The 23,318-nt window shown below is 42.2% G+C and overlaps 1 protein-coding gene across 2 annotated transcripts in view; it reads right to left on the reverse strand.

The window, feature by feature from the left end:
* Positions 1–108: 108 nt before the first annotated feature.
* LOC128532321 (protein inscuteable homolog) overlaps positions 109–23,318 on the reverse strand; it is a 33,756-nt gene continuing 10,546 nt past the window's right edge. The window contains exons 2-13 of one of the 2 annotated variants that reach the window (XM_053506575.1): positions 20,533–20,636; positions 7,790–8,150; positions 7,644–7,696; positions 7,437–7,560; positions 5,908–6,021; positions 5,667–5,792; positions 2,355–2,526; positions 1,848–2,026; positions 1,625–1,691; positions 1,218–1,373; positions 917–993; positions 109–795 (exon numbers count right to left, since the gene is read on the reverse strand). In XM_053506575.1, coding sequence (XP_053362550.1) covers positions 667–795; positions 917–993; positions 1,218–1,373; positions 1,625–1,691; positions 1,848–2,026; positions 2,355–2,526; positions 5,667–5,792; positions 5,908–6,021; positions 7,437–7,560; positions 7,644–7,696; positions 7,790–8,150; positions 20,533–20,591 — 1,617 coding nt within the window. In that variant the 5' untranslated portion in view covers positions 20,592–20,636 and the 3' untranslated portion in view covers positions 109–666. The remainder of the gene's footprint in view (positions 796–916; positions 994–1,217; positions 1,374–1,624; positions 1,692–1,847; positions 2,027–2,354; positions 2,527–5,666; positions 5,793–5,907; positions 6,022–7,436; positions 7,561–7,643; positions 7,697–7,789; positions 8,151–20,532; positions 20,637–23,318) is intronic. The other variant, XM_053506574.1, reaches the window with a different exon arrangement.

The following is a 23,318-nucleotide window of genomic DNA, read 5'->3' on the forward strand; positions in this document are numbered from 1 at the left end:
TAAATGCAGCATTTAGACATTTTGAGTTTAAATCTTTATGGACACGTGACACATGGTTTTCATTTCATGCACATTTCTCTTTAATTTGTTTAAAATTTTGTAAAGTTTCTTCATTTACATGGACATTTAGATGTTTATGAGTGTTAGAAATATTACAAACATTTTGTGTAAAAACCTTAAAAATTAACATTTTAAAAATCAACATATTTTAAATTAAATATTTCAGTTATTATAAAGACGAATGTGTGTACGAGTGTGTGTGTGTGTGTGTGTGTGTGTGTGTTCTGTGACTTATTCTTGGTCCTTCATGTTCTCCCGGTCGGTTCTGGTTCTGTCCTGTGGCTCTGTGTCCAGTTCCTGATCAGTTCGAGGCGTACTGTTGGTACTATTGGTTCTTGTTCTGGGGATTTACTTCTGCTTCTGGTCCTGTTCGATTTCGGGTTGTAGATGGTGTTTCAGTTTTGAAGGTCTTTAATATGTCACGTGAGAACTGAACTTTGCTAAAAAAGCAGTTGTGTTAGCATTAGCGTTAGTATTAGCGCTGTAACTGGTAAGCTAAAATAATAAAATAAATCACTGTATGGACTTGGAACAATAATGATCAGCTTAACCCAGTCCAGCATACTGTGTGTGTGCGTGTGTGTGTGTGTGTGTGTGTGTGCAGCTTTAGACGAAACTCTCCTCCATGTTGGAACAGAGCAGGAACGAATCAACGAGCCGCGGCTTTATGAGCTGCTGCTGATCCGCCGGGTCGATGCTGTCAGAACATCCTGCAGCCAACCGCCGTAGAGCAGCCTGCGCACACACACACACACACACACACACACACACACACATTTACACACAATGATGGTAGCTATGTTGATTAATATTAAAATCAACCACACACACACACACACACACACACTCCTCCTACCAGACAGGCCACCAGAACGGAGTCACTGCTGTTTCTCTCAGCTGGAGATCGACACAGCTGGATAAGACGCGGCACAGCTTTAAAAACAAACACGATCGTTACTACGAGCCCGAGTCCCCAAACAGGTCATGTGACCATATCCCACATGATCAAACCCTACACTCAGAAAATCACATGATCCCAACCCCCAGTATCCCTCCCTACCAAATCTGCAGCTGTCTCCGTCAGGGTGTTAGTGGTGTGATGTTCGGTTGTAGTTGTGTGTATTGTTGTTGTAGTTTGTTTTGTGTTAGCGCGCTACCCTGCAGCTCGACGGCGGCCTGAGCGACGGCTGGGTCTCGGCTTAACCGCGCCAGAGTCACCGCGGCCTTCTGCTGAACTCGCTCACACGCGGCGCCCTCTGATGGACTGGAGGACGACGGTTTCTCTCCCAGCAGCATCAGTAGACGCTCCAGTCCTTCAACACACACGTCAGTCCTAATCAGTGCATTTCTCCCTGGAGTTACTGCAGTGTTTATGAATATTATATAGAATGATATGACCCTCTGTAATGTCTTTTTTTTACTTTCTGTGTTTATTTTCACTGAAATGCAGCTCTGTCCATGTTTATAACACAAGGAATATTTCAGTCTAACACACATAAGATCAAAAACACAACACGCAGTATCACGCTTTACCGTGAAGTTCAAGCACACACAAGCATCGTACCGTTCTCCTGTAAGACCTCCGACGCTGTTTGTTCCAAAACAGACAAATTGGCCAAAATTGTTACGACCTGCAGAGAACAAACGAACGACAAAACACACAACATGTGAGACTACAGAGGGGTAGTAACATGCCTGCCTGGTAATACCTCACACTTCCTTTTTTGTTTTTTGTGCTTAACAAAAGTAAATCGCGTGTGATTGTGTCAGACTGTGTGATCTCTGACCTGGTCTTTGGAGTAAGGTGTGTCGACTCGCTGGCGGTCCCTGCAGGCCTGGAGGAGGATGTGCACGGCGTTCAGCTGCAGCAGGATCTCACACGCTAAACTGTCGAAGAAAGTGATGTTTGCCAGAGCAGCCGAGGCTAAGAGGAACACCTCGCCGCAGGACGCGGTCTCACAAAGCTCTGCAGAGAAACACACACACACATATAGTATCATCATCATCATCATCATCATCAACACCGTCATTCATTTCTGTCTGATGTTCAGGGCGTCCCAAAAGTCTCCATGTACAGGGGATATAAACACATGCAGGTGTGTGAGAGACGACTCAAATAAAGGACAGTAATGTAAAGGAGGTTTTGTAAATAAAGTTGCATTTGTGTTCATTTTCCCTCCGTATGCAAGACGTTTGTGACGCGCTGGATAACAGTAACAATCTAATGTTACATAACGATTCATCATGATAATATCATCAACATTAACAATGTAACAGTGAGTGTGTGTCCTGACTGATGAGGGCGGAGACGATGTCCTGCATGCTCTCGATGAAGCTGGACAGGTGGTGTGTGTTGGAGTGGTGAGGGGACGTGATCTGAGCCACGACTGCTGCCGCTTCGGCTCGAGCCGCTTCTGTACAACCTTCATCAGTCAGAATATCCGCCAGACACAGTACACCGTCCACCTACACACACACACACACACACACACACACACACACACACACATATATATACATATATTAACACACACAGACACATAAACACCCAGACACACACACACACACACACATATATACATATATTAACACACACAGACACATAAACACCCAGACACACACACGCATATTTAAACACACACACACACACACACACACACATATATATATATATATATAAACACACACAGACACAAACATACATACACACACACACATATAAACACCCAGACACACACACACACACACACACAAACACATATAAAAAAACACACACATACATACACACATATACACACATACACACACACACATACATACATACATACACATACATACACACATGCGTATAAACACATACACACATATACACACTATACACACACACACACACACACACACATACACACATACATACACTCAAACACACGCACATACATACATGCATACATACATATAAACACACACACACACATACACTCAAACACACACACATAAACACACACACACATGCATACACACATATAAACACACACATAAATACACATATAAACATATATACACACACATACACACACTCAAACACACGCACATACATACATGCATACATACATATAAACACACACACACACACACATACACTCAAACACACACACATAAACACACACACACATACATACACACATATAAATACACACATAAATACACATATAAACATACATACACACATACATACACACACATACATACACACATAAACACACACATACATACATACGTACATACACACACACATATAAACACACACACACACATACATACACATGCGTATAAACATGCATATAAACACACACATACATACGAACACACACACACACACACACACACACACATACATACACACACACACACACACACACACACACACATACATACACACACATACATAAATACACACACATACATACACACACACACACATACATACATACACATACATACACACATGCGTATAAACACACACACACATATACACACACACACACACACACACACACAAAGAAGTAAATAAGGTGGTGAGTGTAACGTTTCACTTGTTTTCTTTTAGTGAAAATTGACTTTACATTTAATCCATTGTATGTTGTGTTGTTATTGTTATTGTTGTTGTTGTTGTAACCTGAGGTTATTTGTGTGTGTATAGAAATAAGTGAGGATCACACAATCTTTATTGACACTCTGATAAAACACAGAACTGAAGGAGGGTGCACTTTCTTTTCCCCATGACTGTATTCTATCATCTGACTCATTGTGGTTTCATATCTGGCCATGTGGTGGCGCTGTTAGACAAGCTTTATAAATGCACAACAGACAGTTTCACACACACACACACACACACACACACAGTACCGTTCAGGAGTTTTATGCAGGCGTTAAAAAATTCTGTAAAGTTTAGAAATAGAAGTGTCAATAGCTTATTTTTATCATTTATCATAAAACCAAAGAGAAAACCCTAATCAGGTCCGTCTTTGGTGTGACGAGTGAAAGCAGACTCGCCATCGGTTCTTCAAGGTTACACAGGGATTATAAAGGAACTCAGCAGGGGGGTCGTTCTAAACATCTTGGAGAACTAAGCACAGATCTTGCGTGGATGTTGTCTGCATCAGATCCGTCTGTCTCCTCATGTAGAGATCAGGGCTCTGATGGGTCGGACCATCACCTCCAGGACTCCTTGTTCTTCTCTACACTGAAGACAGTTCTTAATGAAACTGGCCGAGTATTTGGGGTCGTTGACCTGCTGCAGAATAAATTTGGCGCCAACCAGACGCCTCCCTGATGGTGTTGCATGATGAAAACGTATCTGTGTTTATTTCTCAGCACCGAGGACGTCATTAATCCTGACCAAATCCTCCAACTCCATTTGCAGAAGAACACTCTGGCCTCCTGCGACAGACGAATATTTCACATTTCACAGTTTCCTGCACCCTAGTTCTTCTGTTTTCATGCATAGCTGAGTTGCTTAGCCTTGTTTCCACATGGCCCACAGCCTTGGCCTGCAACTCTTTCATGGAGACCACATCAGGCCAGACGTCTCCTGGGTCCAAGTGGTTTCACCGGTTTCATGCTGATGGCTCTTCTGATGTCAAATAAGTTTCCTTGCCCGCTGCGCTTCACAACATCACCTATTTCTTTGTACTTTTTCAGAATATCTCGAACATCACATCCTGAAACCTCAGTCTGCTTCAAAATTGCCCAGGAGAGACCTTGCTGATGCAGCGGAGCTACCCTGTGATGTGTTGCTGTCCTCTGATGGTCATGATGTCTAACCTGTGACATGAAACCTCATGTCCTCCACAACCTCACCTTAGGAGCAGAATCTGGCTGTTCCTCACCCAGGTTTAAGCTGCTTCTGCTCTCCAGTTAATGACTGCATTTCAACCTACACATGAAACTCATGACCATTAGCAGCTGCTTGGTGTAACTGCTTAAACACACACCTGAGTCTGATCCAACAACATCACTCATCTTGTACAATTATGAGAATTTCTTTAAGCATTTTTCCTTTTTTTTATTTGTGATTCCACACCCGCCTGAGACGTCTGCACGGTACTGTACTGTAGGTTTAAATTCCCTCACACGTTTGGAAACCATACTGTAAATCCATACTCACACGTCATTCAGAGTTCAAATATTTCTGATGTAAAAGTGTAATTTTATATATAAAATCTAAAACCCCGCTGCTGTTCCGAGCTTCTGGTTTTCAACAGGTGTGTTTTTCAGCCTCGCTGCTCTCAGCTTCACTGTCACATCCTCCTGAGGGGAAAAGCTCCGAATTTCTTTTCATATTTTTAGAGGCTTCTGACGTCTGACGGTTCCTCGACTCAACACACCACTGGGAAAAACACACACACACACACACACTTCCCACTGAACCTGGGAGTTACAGAGCTTTCCCTCTGAGTTTATGAGCTCGGCTTCTCCAACCAGTTAGAGGCCTCGTTAACGGCAGAATTACACTGCTATTATTATAGACTGAGGACTAGGTGTGTGTGTGTGTGTGTGTGTGTGTGTGTGTGTGTGTGTGTGTGTGTGTGTGCGCGCTACTGTACTTTCTCCAGTTGGTTGATTCCCTCCTCCACGCAGCAGATGGAGGCGACGGTCCTGAGAGCAGGAGCGTATAAAGAGCTGAAACAGTCCTGCCTACAGATCTTCAACAGAGCTATGACTGCACCTTCCTGTACACACACACACACACACACACACACACACACACACGGGTACAGTAGGTTTATATTTAGAGAACTAGGTGGCTGTAAAGTCGAGTGTGAACGCTGTGTGTGTTGTTCTCACTTTGGCGATGATGCTGCAGAGCTGAGGTCCGTCCTGCGTGAGAGACAGCAGGTTACTGATCGCGTTCTCCATCAGGAACACGTCATCTGACTCCTCGACCTGCCTGATCAGGACCTGCTCACGGGAAACACACACACACACACACACACACATGCACAATGTTAGTTGGGCAAAATTATTGGAACAGGCAGTCATAAAGTCAATTAAAATAAAAACACATAACGCATGAGTGCTGGTTGTTGCTCTATTGTAGTGCAGCATCTCACAGATGTTGTGTGTTTGTGTGTTGTGTTGCAGTATGTTGTGTTGTGTTCTGTTGCGTTGTTGTGTTGTGTTGCCGTTGCAGTGTGTTGTGTTGTGTGTTTGTGTGTTGAGTTGCACTGTGTTGTTGTGTTGTGTTGTGTTGTGTTGCAGTATGTTGTGTTGCAGTGTGTTGTGTTGAAGTGTGTTGTGTTGCAGTGTGTTGTGTTGCAGTGTGTTGTGTTGTGTTGCGGTATGTTGTGTTGAAGTGTGTTGTGTTGTGTTGCAGTGTGTTGTGTTGCAGTGTGTTGTGTTGCAGTGTGTTGTGATGCAGTGTGTTGTGTTGCAGTGTGTTGTGTTGCAGTGTGTTGTGATGCAGTGTGTTGTGTTGCAGTGTGTTGTGTTGTGTTGCAGTGTGTTGTGTTGCAGTGTGTTGTGTTGTGTTGCAGTGTGTTGTGTTGCAGTGTGTGTTGTGTTGCAGTGTGTGTTGTGTTACAGTGTGTTGTGTTGCAGTGTGTTGTGTTGTGTTGCAGTATGTTGTGTTGCAGTGTGTTGTGTTGCAGTGTGTTGTGTTGCGTTGCAGTGTGTTGTGTTGCAGTGTGTTGTGTTGCAGTGTGTTGTGTTGTGTTGCAGTGTGTTGTGTTGCAGTGTGTTGTGTTGCAGTGTGTTGTGTTGTGTTGCAGTGTGTTGTGTTGCAGTGTGTTGTGTTGCAGTGTGTTGTGTTGCAGTGTGTTGTGATGCAGTGTGTTGTGTTGCAGTGTGTTGTGTTGTGTTGTGTTGCAGTGTGTTGTGTTGTGTTGCAGTGTGTTGTGTTGCAGTGTGTTGTGTTGCAGTGTGTTGTGTTGTGTTGCAGTGTGTTGTGTTGCAGTGTGTTGTGTTGTGTTGCAGTGTGTTGTGTTGTGTTGCAGTGTGTTGTCTTGCACTGTGTTGTTGTGTTGTGTTGCAGTGTGTTGTGTTGCACTGTGTTGTTGTGTTGTGTGTTGTTGTGTTGTGTTGCAGTGTGTTGTGTTGTGCTGCCCCCTGCCCTATGGAGGCTGATGGAGATGTTCCAGATGTTTTCCCACACAGTGTCCCTACTCTCTGCTCCAGTAGTGTCCCTGAGACAGTCCTATCTGGAGGGTTCTCACCTCCAGCTTCACCCGCCACACCGATCACACAGCTGCCTGTTTCAGCAACTCCAGCTTTCAGTTTTCCTTTCAGTAATATTTTAAAGGAATGAATGAAAAGCAGCCATAGCGACGGCGCCACCTAGCGGAGGAGAAGCTGCGCGATGAGCGCTGTGGTCTCACCTGTATCTCACTGGCCAAGGCCATGTCGATCATTTGGCTGAACGAGTCGCTGACGTCCGTTAGGATCTCGTGAATGGCCTCCTTCATGGACTTGAGAAAATATTCATCATCTGTGTGGAGACACCTGAAGAACACACACACACACGCAATGCTCTCACTCTCTGAAGAACCTATTGTGGTGTGTGTGTATGCAAAGCAGTCCCTCACCTCTCAGTGATGACGGTGAGCTCCGTACACTTCTCCAGCAGAGTGGCCTCATACTGCAGGGGGGACACATAAGAACATTTAGAGAACATACACACACACACACATGTTGTGTGCTGTTGTCGGTGATGATGTTCTCGGTTCCTGACCTTCTGCATGTGTGTGTTGTTGGTTCTGTGAGCGCTGCACTCGTGCACCAGCGAGCGGACGTGGCAGTTGGCCCTGACGGCGGTTCCGTGGACACGCTGCCATCGTCCCTTCTCTAGACGCTGGAACATCTTGCCCAGCTCAGTGCTGACAACAAGCGCCCTCTTCAGGAGAGTCTGCAGGTTGTCCCGGGTCACGTGATCACTGGCCACGCCCACACCGGGGACGATGAGCTCGCCTGAAGAGTCCTCATCCACACCGAGCGGCTTGGACTGCAGCACACACATACACTCCACCTCGGTCATGTGACGCAGATCCTCCATCCAGCGCTGCACTGAGTCCACCTGGATCACATGGTGTGTCCTGATGCACACACACACACACACACACACACACACATATATATAATTATAATGCACACATGTAGTTAAATACATGTCGTTTAAAATCCCTGATAATTCACTGAGTCGTTTAGTTTAAATACCACTAGAGGCGTCTGTGGGTTCGGTGGACCCCCAGCTGGACCGTCTCACTTAACCTAAGAACACGAGCCTCACAGTTATGGAGTACAACCGAGTGATCAAATTACAGCCAGAGCGAACAGTCGTCAGGTCTGAAGCTGTTTTTAAACGAGCAGATCACTACAAGATCTACAAGATACAAGAAGTGTTGTGTTGCAGTGTGTTGTTATATTGTCGTCTTGTGTTGCAGTATGTTATGTTGGGTTGTGTTGTGTTGCAGTGTGTTGTGTTTTGTTATATTGTTGTGTACTGTTGTGTTCCATTGCAGTGTGTTGTCCACCTGGTTTACCTGGATCACATGGTGTGTCCTGGTGAACACGTTGTGTTGTGTTGTATTGTGTTGTGTTGCAGTGTGTTGTGTTGCAGTGTATTGTGTTATGTTTGTTGCAGTGTGTTGTGTTGTGTTGCAGTGTGTTGTGTTGCAGTATGTTGTGTGTTTTGTTGTGTTGCGTTGTGTTGCAGTTTGTAGTGTTGCCGTGTGTTGTGTTTCCGTGTGTTGTGTTGCAGTGTGTTCTGCTGTGTTGCGTTGTGTTGCAGTTTGTTGTGTTCCTTTTTTGTTATATTGTTGTCTTGTGTTGCAGTATGTTATGTTGGGTTGGGTTGCAGTGTGTTGTGTTTTGTTATATTGTTGTGTTCCATGGCAGTGTGTTGTGTTGTGTTGTGTGTCTTGTGTTGCAGTATGTTATGTTGGGTTGTGTTGTGTTGCAGTGTGTTGTGTTTTGTTATATTGTTGTGTTCTATTGCAGTGTGTTGTGTTGTCTTGTGTTGCAGTATGTTGGCTTGTGTTGTGTTGCAGTGTGTTGTGTTGTGTTGTGTTGCAGTGTGTTGTGTTGTGTTGCAGTGTGTTGTGTTGTGTTGCACTGTGTTGTGTTGTTCTGCAGGGTATTGTGTTGTGTTGCAGTGTGTTGTGTTGTGTTGTTCTGCAGGGTATTGTGTTGTGTTGCAGTGTGTTATGTTGGGTTGTGTTGTGTTGCAGTGTGTTGTGTTTTGTTATATTGTTGTGTTCCATGGGAGTGTGTTGTGTTGTCTTGTGTTGTGTTGCAGTATGTTACAGTATGTTGGCTTGTGTTTTGTTGCAGTTTGTTGTGTTGTGTTGCCCCACTGTATTGTGTTCTGGTCCCCGCTCCACCACGATGCCGCTGTTGGGCCCTGTTGTGTCCTCCAGGGGGCGCTCTATCCTGGCCACCCCTGCACTAACTCATAACACTCTGGGATGTGTGGGATGAGCTGTAATTCCCAAACACACTGTAACACCAAGACCATCTCATAACACAGAGAGTGTGTGCGTGTGTGTGTGTGTGTGTGTGTGTGTGTGTGTGTGTGTGATGCTCACTCATCCACAGGACGAGAGTAAATACACCATCAACATCAGACTAAATAAAGCCACGGTCCGGGCCGCGCTGCCCCGAGGCTCTGATACGGTCTGGAAAATTCTCCACATCGATAGAGATGCCAGGTCATAAGTATTGGGACAGTGAGGCGGTGTACGAGCTGAAGGGCGCGGCCGGAGCGCCGGCTATCAGATTTTAACTCGATAAAAATGACGCATTTAACTTTTTATTACCAAGCCCCGCCCACAGGCTCAAACGTAATTGGACAATCTATCATCATATTACATCAGGATAAGTCATGTAAGGCTGGGGCCATGGTCACATGACCCGAAGGCGGAGCTAAGTGACGTAAACACAGGTTAAGGCACTGCTGTAGAGGATGCTTCATCACACACACACACTGCACCAGTAAGACCAGTTTCCTCCTGACACAACACACACTGGTGAGGACAGGAAGTGGCACATAGACATGGCCATATAAGGACAGGTTTCCGTTTGGTTTGTGGATTTTATAATTCCATTTAAACTAATGATGGAATTTTACAGATCAGATTAAATGAAACTAAATGTGTGATTAAATGAGACGCTGGACTGAGTGTAGTGTAGTAGAACATGGTTCTGCTTTGGAACACACACACACACACAGTTCTGCGCTCCTGAGGCTGATTCAGGACGCCACACACACACACAAACACACACACAAACACACACACACACACACACACACACACACACTGACGGATAAAAATAAACCGATCTGATTTATTCCTCTCCTGTGGGAGTGAAGTCGCTTCACATTACGTGAAATATTTTAACTTAGAAAATACAAAATAAACCACAAAAACGTTCTGAATATAGTTTAAAATGATAAAACACAAAATAAACAAATAAACAAACAAGTTGAAAAAGAAGCCGTTTAATTGTTTAGTTTAATAGCGGAATATTTTCCTTGTCTCATTTTCCAGCACCTTCACTCTCTCTCTCTCTCTCTGTCTCTCTCTCTCACACACACACACACACACACACACACCTCTGGACTGACACTATTTGGCAGGAGTGGACTCCATTTAGCCGATCCAGTGTGTTAATAACCATTAGGGGGGAAAGGTCAGAAGCATGCACACACACACACACACACACACACAAACACACACACAGAGAGAGCAAGCACGTCACATCAGTGTAATCAGGATTTCAGCACTGAACATTAATTTGTCTGATTTTTTCCCAAATCAAGAAAAAAATTACTCTATGTGTGTGTGTGTGTGTGTGTGTGTGTGTGTGTGTGTGTGTGTGAGGAGCGTGGCAGCAAATTAGGCAAAAACACACCGGCTACATCTGTGTAATGGCTGTGAGTCAGTGCGAGTGGTGAGAGAGAGAGAGAGAGAGAGAGAGAGAGAGAGAGAGAGAGAAGGATAATATAGTGTAATATTTTGAATAATAGCACAAACTCATCCGTTCTATAATTATTGGCACCCTTCGTGAAGAAAGACATAAATAGTGTTCCCCTTGCTTTAGAGACTGTACTGTCACGCTTCCTGTTGGTATTCGCTCTGTCCTGGTGTCACTTATCTCTGTTTATTCGTTTCATTATTATTATTATTATTATTATTATTATTATTATTATTTATTTGTTTTCTCTTTTCTCCCATTTCCAGATTCTGTACCTTGTTTTACGTCAATAAATCATTAGAACACAAGATCATTAAACTGTTGTATTTCTTTATTCTTTATGTTTCTTACAAGACGCTGGTTTCCAGTTCCTTTTTTTCTTGTTTTTTTTTGTGCTAAAAGCTAATGCTAACACATAAACATATTATATTCAGCTTTAAGTGTAAGTGTGTTCAGTTTAATAAACACCCGCCTGCGATCACGTCCCTGACTCACGGGCCCAGGCACTCGTTTTCAAAATATTTAAAATAGTTTAGAGATGAATTAACCGTAATGACACTTTATAACCATTATAGTGTCATCTTTACACGGGGGTGCCATTACTTCTGGAGCTGACTGGGTTAAGAATTTTTAAACGGACCTCTGATTAAACACTGGATTCGGTCTAATGCTGAAGTTTGACAGGAAGCGATCGCTGTTTATTGCAGGTTTATTACAAACAGGCTGAGACAGAAACTAATAAATAATAAATAATAATAAATAATAATAAATCAATAAATAATGAATAAAAGAAAAGCTTTAATTCTGAATCATAATCTTATACTTTATCCCTGTACAGAGATGTTTATTTACCTGCCTGAGTGTATCGTGCTCCTGAATAAATAAACTCGGTGTGTATTAAATTACACGCCGCCATGGCGATGCGTAGAAGCTGCACACACACACACACACACACACACTGTCCATTGAAGTGCTCGGACAATAGCGAGAGGAAGCGCTGCGAGCTGAATGGCCTCATCAGGATAATGGCTTTGTTTTACATCAGCAGATAAAATCGCTGCTCTTCAGCGAGGAAACCGCAAATATTTACGCAGCGGCGTGGCAAGGAAGTCAGCACGCACACGGCCTTTATCCTGCTCGCAGCGCCATGTTTACACTGAGACGGAACGAGATCGGGTCACGAGAGCGTCACTCTCATCATCAGCACAAACACCAGACCGAGTTACGCTCAAGTACGAGCCGGAGACACGCTGATAAACATCCCGCTGCAGTCTACTGAGATGGTAGATCAGTCTTATAGAAATGAAAATTGCTGTTTTTTATCTGTTAAATGTTACGGTCAGGTCTTTTTTTTTCCAAAACACTCACGATCTCATCTGCTCACATTAACACAAACATTTCAGTCTGAAGCTCCGGAGCCAGAAACTTTAATCAATTCACATTTTTATGCTTCATCTGTTCATGTTCATACGTATATACAGCTCTGGATAAAGATAAGAGACCACTGCAAAATAATCAGGTTCTTATGGGTTTTTTTTTACAGGTGCATGTATTGGTGAGATTGGTAAGATATAAAGTGTATATTTAAAGAAGGTGACATCATCACAACACAACAAAATAACCCAAGATCATGCACACCGTACCCCGAATAAGGTGACAAAAGATTCGTGGTTATCAGTTACATCAAAGTTTTTAAGTATTGATGCCTTCAGTTTAAAGTAATCAGAACTTTGTGTTTTTGAGTTTGTTGTACTCATGCGTATTAATCATTCTATACTTGCATTATTGAGTAATAATCTAACTTATACTATTTAATAGCAATTATCTTTATTTTTTTAGTTGTTTTTTAGTTGTAACTTAAATAAATTGTTGTTGGTCTTTCGGCTGCTCCCGGCAGTGGGTCGCTACGGCAGACAATCCGATCCGCACGCAAGCTTGGCGCAGGTTTTACACCGGATGCCCTTCCTGACACAACCCTCCCATTTTAACCCCCCCACTTCATCCAGTTGTTGGGAATCGAACCCGGGCAGGTGAAACACGTACCGCCTGAGCCACCCGCGCCCTGTTGTCCTGACGACACAAAATCGCTAGTCTGAAAGATTTTAACTTGGTGGAACTTTAAGGTGACAGTTACTGTTACTTAAGTACTTACAGATACTTAAAATATCAAATTTGTTCAGCTGACTTGAAAAGTGTCAATTCTACAAAGTCATAAAAACCAAAAAGTTCGAAATACTCATCAAGGTCTATTAATTTGAACTTATAGTAATTACTTAAGCTAATAATACTCAGTATGTTTAATTACTTTGAGCATTAGGGTTTACAGTGCAGTATTTGCAGAGCTTAAATAACTCAAGTAAACAAAATGCAAATCATTTGTAAACAAATTGTGTTAGCGCTTTGGCTAATTAACATTAAGTCATCAGTATTTGTGGAATAATAACCCCCGATTTGCAATTACAGCCTTCACGTGTTTTTTCAAAAAAGCAGCAAAAAACAGTTCAGCTTTACTAAATGGTTTCTGACCCTCCATCTTCCTCTTGATGGCGTTCCAGAAGTTTCCTGGAGTAAACTGCAGTGCTCTCGTATTCGTTCCAGAGCTGTATGTTTTGCTTTAGTGATTTATTTTTTTTACATTCTAAAACAATACTGTATTTTTAATCGAAACCATGAAATAACACATATGGCATTAGTTACATCAATAACAACAATAACAGTCAGTTGTTATTTTAAGACACGAAGGTCAGCTGTTCTGGAACAGTTCTTATGAAGTGCGTTTGTGAAACCCAGCGCCGGCCCAAGGCATACGCGAACTAAGCGGCGCCTTTGGGACCCTGTGGCCACCAGGGGGCCACCAAGAGTGATATATTACATCAATGGAAAATGATAATTATACAAAAACGCAATATTAAATTAAAAAAAAAAACAACAACAACAACAATGCAATAAAAAAAATACATTATGTTAACGGGCTAAGGGATGTGATCAGAGTCGGACTGTTACTGTGATTATTGGAGCTGATTGGAGGAGCAACAGCACTGCAGCAAACGCATCGTAATTGACACAAAAAATGAGACAAAGAAAAAAGATACAAGATAAAAAAAACAGCAAGATAAAGGTATGTTAATAAGAAAATCCATGTAATCTTAGCTATGTTGTGAGCTAACGTTAGCTGGCTAGTTAAGTGGCAGCCTCGGTATCCTAGCTTCTTGTTTTAGGAAAGGTCATGCTTGAATCCTTAAATAGACTTTACATCCTAGTATATTATAATATAAGAAATTAGAAAAGGATAGTTTTTGATTAAGATCAGTTACATAACAGGTTTGTTCCCGTTCAGTTAATATCACATTTAAATAAAAAACAAAGACAGAAGGTACTTTTGATCCACATGATGTCACTTTCTGTTGATCATGTGACCTGGGGAGTCACATGTTTAATCCTAAAAGTTAATGTATATGAGTAAAGAGATTCCTGCAGGTGTGAACACTGGGAACACTGGGAGGACTGGGAACACTGGGAACACTGGGAGGACTGGGAACACTGGGAACACTGGGAGGACTGGGAGGACTGGGAAGGTAAACAGATAAACACCTGTTGAAAGTGGAGCGTGACATAAGCTAGCTGAGCGAGGAGCACTAATCAGAGACGGCAGTAACGCTCCAAAACACACACACACACACACACACACACACACACACACCAAAGCAACATAAGGACAGACACAACAGAACACGCATCACGGACGATTATTGTTAAACCTCCACCTGTCACTAGCAGTGACACACACACTCACACACACACACTCACACACACAACACACACCGTGACAATGCATGTTTCCATTTAGTGTGTGTGTGTGTGCGTGTGTGTGTGTGTTTGATGCGATGATCTATAAAAAGCCTTTGTGGAATGAAGCAATGAACATCTGAACTGCAGATGTTTTGCACACACACACACACACACACACACACACACACACACACCTCCCTAGCACATATACACATGTTTAACATCAACAAACTCGTAAGCCGAACAGTCCACACACACACACACACACACACACACACACACACACACACTTCCATGTACTGTAGTGTATGTTCTCTGTTCTTTTACACACTGCAGTTTCATCTCATTTGAACAAAACAAAACTTGGGTACAATGAAACTGTGTGTATTTGTATGAGCACAAACTCCTCCCTTAACTCCGCCCTTGCTCATAGTCCCACCCCCTGCTAATAGTTAAATGTACGTGAAGTTTTATTAGCGTCTCTTTGTATAAACACTGATCTTTAGTTTGAGTTAAAGTTCGGCAAAAGTTGTTGTGAGAGTGAGAGTGTGGAAAAACCCCGCCCCTCTTCCTGTTAGAGACTAAAAAAAACATTGTACAGCAGGGTTTAGGGTGCCAATACTTAAGCAAAAAAAGCCTGAATGGTCCTCAGTTACTGCTTTAATTTTTAAAACATTCTGTTATAAAAGTGTAATTACACTCTGCACTTCCTGTTTATTCTGTGTGTGACGTGTCCAGGTTTGAATGGAAACCTGTGTGTGTGTGTGTGTGTGTGTGTGTGTGTGTGTGTGTGTGTGATTTATTTCTCGGAAAAAAATAGAGCAGATAATCAGAGCAGAAGTCTCCACTGCAGGCATGATGATGATGATGATGATCATCATCGGCATCATGATGATAACACAGGGCGATAATCTGAGTGTCACTCACACACACACACACACACACACACACACACACACACAGAGGTATGTGGTGTGACGGAGAATCAGAGCCGTTCCAGTGACAGCATTAACGGCGCCGCGAGTCATCGAGTTCCTCTTCACGCCAAAGAGACGAAACAGCGACATCACTGTGACACCCATCATCCTTCATCAGTGCATTTCACACACACACACACACACACACACACACGCGCATATGCGCACACACGTCTGACACCACAGCTCAGTGACCACTGCTGAGCTCCGGAGCACTATATGACACACACATACACACACAGACAGACATAAACACTCGTACACACTCCTGAAAGTGAGGACAGAAAATAACACTATAGCGTGTCTTCATGCGTGATCAGTTTAGAGAAAACTAGGGAGGATAGGGATGCACATACTTTTACACAAACAGAGCCGATTATCAGGGACGTCGGCCCAAACACGGCGGTGACGCAGAGATGATTCTGGCTCGTTTATGCACCTCGAACCATTACAGAGGTAACCATGATCTCCTCCGCGTACTCGAGTATCCTGTGAGGTCTTTGGTCTCATCTGTCCCTGGGACGTTGGTCCAGATGACTTGATTTGGTCAGTTTCAGTTTTGCAAACCTCACTCGAGCCTCTTTTTAGAAAGACGCCGTGGCGATCTTTTGGGTTTTATATCCCTTTCCAGATTGATGTGAGGCGACTGTTGCTTATGTCTGTCCCTCTTGGCGTTGTGTAACAAACCCAGCATTAAAACCCTTAAAACCCAACGTCACAGATACGCACCGGCAACTTAGCAATGACTCGATCAAATAAATATATACAGTATGTGCTTATATACCGTAGAAGTCTTTCTGGTGTGTGTTAATGAGGAGGCTTCAAACTTCAGATTTTGTATTTGAGTTTTCGGATGTGTCTGGTCAAGCCAAAGTTATCATTACTTTTATAAAAAGTCAATTTTACCACTACCAAAAAATGTGGATTATGTCATCATAAAATGAGCATATTATTGTTATTATTTTTGGTCATAGCAACAACCGAAAACACCTGATTATGTGTATCTGTGCTATTTCTTTGCCTTTGTGACCCAGCTTCTAATTTCTTCCCGGGTAAAAAAAAACTAAAACACTTTACTGTATTACAAATATATTGAAATCTTCGATGGTACATATAGTAACAAAATATACAATATAATAACAAAAAGTTGTACTATCAGGTAATACCTAAAAAGTATACGAACATCAAACTTTGGGATTAAACTTTAAACATACTTCCAGATAATTGTATTATAGAAAAGTATATTTTAAGTAAAAGGTTGATCTAATTTCCAAAGCACACTTATTTAAACTTTGTTTTTCAATGTATTTTTGGTATATTTTTTAAAATATGCTGCAAATAATCATTGTTTAAATGTACAGAATGTACACATCAGAATAAATAAACGGTACTCTCAGTATATTTTCAGTCAAATTTAAACGTACTTATTCAAACATACTTATTAATTAATGCCTATATTTAGGGCACTACTCTTTTAGACTCGTTTTAGCACGCTTAATCTCTCCGCTTCTAGTTTGCAATCACGCCTGGAAACTGCATCATTGCGTGCGTTAGTTCATACCGTTATTATTTCATTTTCATCGGCAAAAGGTAAATTTCATGTTTTTTGTTAGGTAGTTTGTAATTAAGTAAATACTTTAATCTATAGAATGGAGTGTCTAATGTGTTGTTGCTAAATCTTATGTACTTTGCTTTGTGGTATAACGGCTCCGTAGCTCTCGGCCTGTTTTCTGAGTACATGTGTGTATTTGTATGAGCACAAACTCCTCCCTTAACTCCGCCCTAGCCTAGCCTTTGCGTGTCCCCTAGCCTAGCCACTGGGTATCCCTCGTCTCTGTGTTTCTGTGCCCCGATTTCCTAGTGTCCCTTAGTCTGTGTCCTGCCAGAGAGCCCATGTTTAACCCCATGTTATTGTGTATTATTTGAGTTTGTTTGTTTTGTGTCTTTATTATTTCTGTGACAACCATTATTAAAGGACTCTTAATACTCCCCCCTCTGCCTTTATGCCTGCTCTCTCCGCCCACGGCGATCAACATCCGCCATTACACCCCGATCATGACACTAATAATCTACCTGTATACTCTAATACTAATTTGTGTTTGTAAACACAAATAAACTATAGAACTGTTTTTGTATCCTTGTGCAAATTAATTCTGTTAAACTCGAGAATAAAATCTGCCTTATAATTACTGATGTAATGTGTTTCAAAAACATGTTATAGTTTAGAAAATGCATTTATCATGTGTAAATGATCCCAAACACCTTTAGTGTAACACATTAAAAAATACTATAATATAGAAGCCTGTGCGTATTATATTATATAACAAAGTATATTTTTATTAACCACAAAGTGTACTTTTTTTAGTATTTGTAATTGTCCAGAAGTATAACAGCTACTGCCGCAACAAGAATATACTCATGATATATTAATCATGTATTGCTGTAATATATTTATAGTACATGAAATATCTACTTTAATTGTATTAATTACTGTCAGTACACACACAGCCATATACTGTAAGTGTACTAAGTATGCTTGAAGTTGTCTCACTTTAGCGCACAAAAGTTTACTTAATACACTTAAAAATGTGCTTTTGTATAATTTAATTATAATTTAAATACACTTAGTACAAAATTAGTTGTTCTAAAATAGCAAAGTTCAGGTATACTAGTCATTAGTCTGGAGCAAGTACACTAAAGTATGCTTTGGCACGCTAGGATTTTATATACTTACTGTAGTATACTTTTTTTTTACTTGGCTTTGCTAATTCGTGTTTGGGAAAGTTCTGTACTGCACAATCCTAAACCCTGTATATGTTTATTTTTAAAAAACAGCAAAACTAATAATGTCAAAAATGCTTTGAGCTTCAAGGGCTACATGATGGATGACCTTTACTGTACCAAATCTTGATCTGAGATGTTTAGAGTCAGTCGTTGGTGGTCAGGAATCAAACCTGAAGTCAGGATTAAAAACAGCACTGAGATTCTAACCCGAGGCTTTACATACAGAGAGAGAGAGAGAGAGAGGGAGAGAGGGAGAGAGGAAGAGAGAGGGGGGCAGAGAGAGAGGGAGAGAGGGAGAGAGGAAAAGGGAGAGAGAGAGAGAAAGAGAGAGAGAGGGAGAGAGACGAGGAGAGAGAGGAAGAGAGAGAGAGAAAAAGGGAGAGAGAGGAAGATAGAGGGAGAGAGGGAGAAAGAGGGAGAGAGGGAAAGAGAGAGGGGGCAGAGAGAGTGAGGGAGAGAAAGAGAGAGAGAGATAGAAGGAAAGAGGGAGAGGAAGAGAGAGAGAGAAAGAGAAGGAGAGAGAGAGGGAGAGAGGAAAAGGGAGAGAGAGGGGAAGAAAGAGAGAAAAAGAGAGAGGAAGAAAGAGGGAGAGGAAGAGAGGGGGAGAGAGAGGGAGAGAGAGGAAGAGAGAGAGAAAAAAAGGGAGAGAGAGGAAGATAGAGGGAGAGAGGGAGAAAGAGGGAGAGAGGGAAAGAGAGAGGGGGCAGAGAGAGTGAGGGAGAGAAAGAGAGGGAGAGGAAGAGAGAGAGAGAGAGAGAGAAGGAGAGAGAGAGAGAGAGGGAGAGAGAGAGGAAAAGGGAGAGAGGGGGAGAGAGAGGAAGAGAGAGAGGAAAAGGGAGAGAGAGACAGGGAGAGAGAGGGAGAAAGAGGGAAAGAGAGAGAAGGAAAGAGGGAGAGAGAGAGAGAGAAAAGGGGAGAGAGAGGAAGAGAGAGAGAGGGAGAGAGAGGGGGAGAGAGAGAGAGGAGGGGGAGAGAGGAAAAGGGAGAGGGAGAGAAAGAGAGAGGAAGAGAGAGGGGGGAGAGAGGAAGAGAGAGGGGGAGAGAGAGAGGCAGAGAGAAGGAAAGAGGAAGAGAGAGAGAGAGAGAGAAGGAGAGAGAGAGAGAGAGGGAGAGAGAGGGATGTGTGATGGAGGTGTTTAGTAAGCGATGTCACACACAGCACTGGGAGCTAATCGCTGGACTCCAGCACAAATCCCGGCTCAACACTGAGCGATAAATCGTCCCTCTCTGCTCCTGACACTGAGCCGGGACCAGCTTTACATCCAGACTGTTACTCAGAACAGACCCGAGGTGAGAAGGAACCAGCTTCTCCATGACTTAAGGTGGTTTTGAGGAGACGCTGTATCGCTGCATGTTACACACAGAGACGGCACCAGAGCTCACACAGCTGTTTATTATTAATAAAATCCCGAGGCCTGGTGCTGCAGACCGGTCTCAGGCGACCAGGAGAGACCACATCACCTGCTGAACTCGTGTGTTTTATCTGAATTAGGATGAAGCAAAAAGGAAACAGGCTTAAACAAATGAAACACAGCCGTGGACTCTCCAGTGAGCCACACATCATGAGACGCAGGTGCCGTGTGTTTATGAAGAAGTTTGAGGGAGTTCACTCTAACAAGCTGTTTAACGGCTCGCTGGAAGAAACCACTGACTGTAACACTAACTTCAATTAGTAATGGGTGTAACGTTTTACTTTAATAATATTTCGTCAGTTTAATGGATTCATGTTTTGTGTGTGTGTGAGAGAGAGAGAGAGAGAGAGAGAGAAACCACAGCAGAGCATTCTGGGTAAGATATAAAGCTGGTGAACCGCCCTTCAGCTGATAAAATAATGAAACAGAACTAGCTGGAGCACTCAGAAGTGAACAAGGGGAAGTGTGAAATATTAACACCAAAGGCTGCTCATTACTTTATCTTTATCACCCCCAGGATCAGGACACTTAGCGCTCACCTGCTGTGTGTGGTCAGAGGAGCGCTGTTAGCTCTGGAGGTTTTCGGTGTCTCCATCATCACCGTCTGTCCTGCACTGCTGCATAGCCGAGAGGGACACTACATCTGTGAAGAGAAAGGACACCCGTAACACATCTGTAACACACCTGAAACACACCCATAACACACCTGTAGCACATCCTTATCACGTCCATCAGACACCTGACACACCTGTAACACCAAAAACATAAGTGTAGCACACCTACGCCTACAGCACATCTGTAACACATCTGTAACTCACATGTAGCACACCTGTAACACATCTGTAACACGCCAGAAACAAAAGTGTAGCACACCTGTAACACACCTATAAACCACCTGTTACACACCCTTTAAACCACCTGTAACACACACAACACACCTGTAACACACCTGTAACACACCTGTGACATATCCGTAACACACTCGTAAGACATCTGTAACACACCAGAAACAAAAAGCATAGCACACCTATTACACACCTGTAAACCACCTCTAACACACCCATAACACTCCTGTAATACACCTGTAAACCACTTGTAACACACACATAACAGAATAACAGACCTGTAACACACCTGTAACATATCCGTAACACACCCGTAACACACCAGAAACAAAAGTGTAGCACACCTGTTACACACCTATAACACACCTGTAACCCACCTATTACACACCTGTAAACCACCTCTAACACACTCGTAACACACCCATAACACACCTGTAATACACCTGTAAACCACCTCTAACACTCTCGTAACACAAGTGTAACACACCCATAACACACCCATAACACACCTGTAACATGTTTTATTAGGTGTCTTACCCTAGTGTTAAGGTGTGTTACTTGTGTTTCTGGTGTGTTACAAGTGTGTGTAACACAACAGCAACACACCAGTAACACACAGGTGGCCTGTCTGTAACACACACTTGTAACACACCTTAACACAAGTGTTACACACTTAATAAACATGTTACATTTCCCTTACATACCCTACATACACACACCTTTATTTCTTTTTAACAAACTCGTTCTGATGTTACAGTCGCATGTTTAATACGGATTACAGTTTCCCTCAACAAGAAATCCAAAATAAAGAAGAGCTTGAAGGAAAAAAAAAACAGAACTACAGAACAACAAAGAAGAAACGAGAAGCTCAGGAACTCGAGAAGAACAAGGAGTTAGGGAGGAACTGTGGAGGGAAACTAAGGAGAACCAGAAAACGTATCAGTGCAGGAGGAGAGCAGGATGTCAAAGAAACCAATCAGGATGTGAAACTGAACCAACGATAGCAGTAATAAAGTTAAAACAGGAAATAGTGACCAAATAAGGAGGACATGAAACGGTCAGAAGTGATTCATGTACAGAATGAAGACAGAGCGCTTATTTATTGTTCCACTTTAGTGTGTTAATCACATTAATACACACAATGCCAGAGAGATGCTTCCTGAATAACCGTAATAAAAAGTTGAGCAGAGTTGAGCAGAGAATACTGCTGAGCGGACGTTTACAGGAGCAGTTTAATAAACCTAAAAATACTGCGGCATTTCACTCTGCCAAAACACAGGCATGACTTTCTCAAGCCAAAAAACCCACAAGGAAAAATAGACAACATTAAAAGCATGCTGGCGTTGGCCAACAACAATAATAACGGGAAAGTTCACATCACACACAGGAGGCTCCGGCAGTCTGAGCGCACCAACACACACTTACCCTCATTTCATTCATAATTAAACACTAACCCAGCTGAATGTTCAATGGTACCACATGTCCACATCATCACCATATCATCACATAACATCCTCACATCTCCACATCATCACCACATCAACAGAAAACATCTCCACAACACCATATCATCACATAACATCTTCACATCTCCACCTCATCACCATATCATCACATAACATCTCCACATCATCACCATATCATCACATAACATCTTCACATCTCCACATCATCACCATATCATCACATAACATCCTTACATCTCCACATCATCACCATATCATTACATAAAATCCTCACAACTCCACATCATCACCACATCAACAGATAACATCTCCAACATCACCATATCATCACATAACATCTCCACATCATCACCATATCATCACATAACATCTCCACATCATCACCATATCATCACATAACATCTCCACATCATCACTATATTATCACATAACATCCTCACATCATCACTATATTATCACATAACATCCTCACATCTCCACATCATCACCATATCATCACATAACATCCTCACATCTCCACATCATCACCACATCACCAGATAATATCTCCACATCACCATATCATTACATAACATCTCCACATCATTACCATATCATCACATAACATCTCCACATTATCACTATATTATCACATAACATCCTCACATCTCCACATCATTACCATATCATCACATCTTCACATCATCACCATATCAACAGATAACATCTCCACATCATGACCATATCATCACATAACATATTTACATCTTTACATCATCACCATATCATCACATACAATCTGCTCATTTTGATTCATACACACTTACATTCCATACAGACTTAAATAATTATTTTGATTGTGTAAAGCTGCTTTGCGACAATGACAATTGTTAAAAGCACTATACAAATAAAATTAAATTGAATTGAACATAACGTCCATATAACCACACCATCATCACATCACCACATCTCCAGATCATCACCATATCTTCATATACTGTGACATCTCCATATAACCACATTGATTGGAGACTT

The sequence above is a fragment of the Clarias gariepinus genome, chromosome 10 (genome assembly GCF_024256425.1).
Source record: "Clarias gariepinus isolate MV-2021 ecotype Netherlands chromosome 10, CGAR_prim_01v2, whole genome shotgun sequence".
Classification (NCBI taxonomy): Eukaryota; Metazoa; Chordata; class Actinopteri; order Siluriformes; family Clariidae; genus Clarias; species Clarias gariepinus.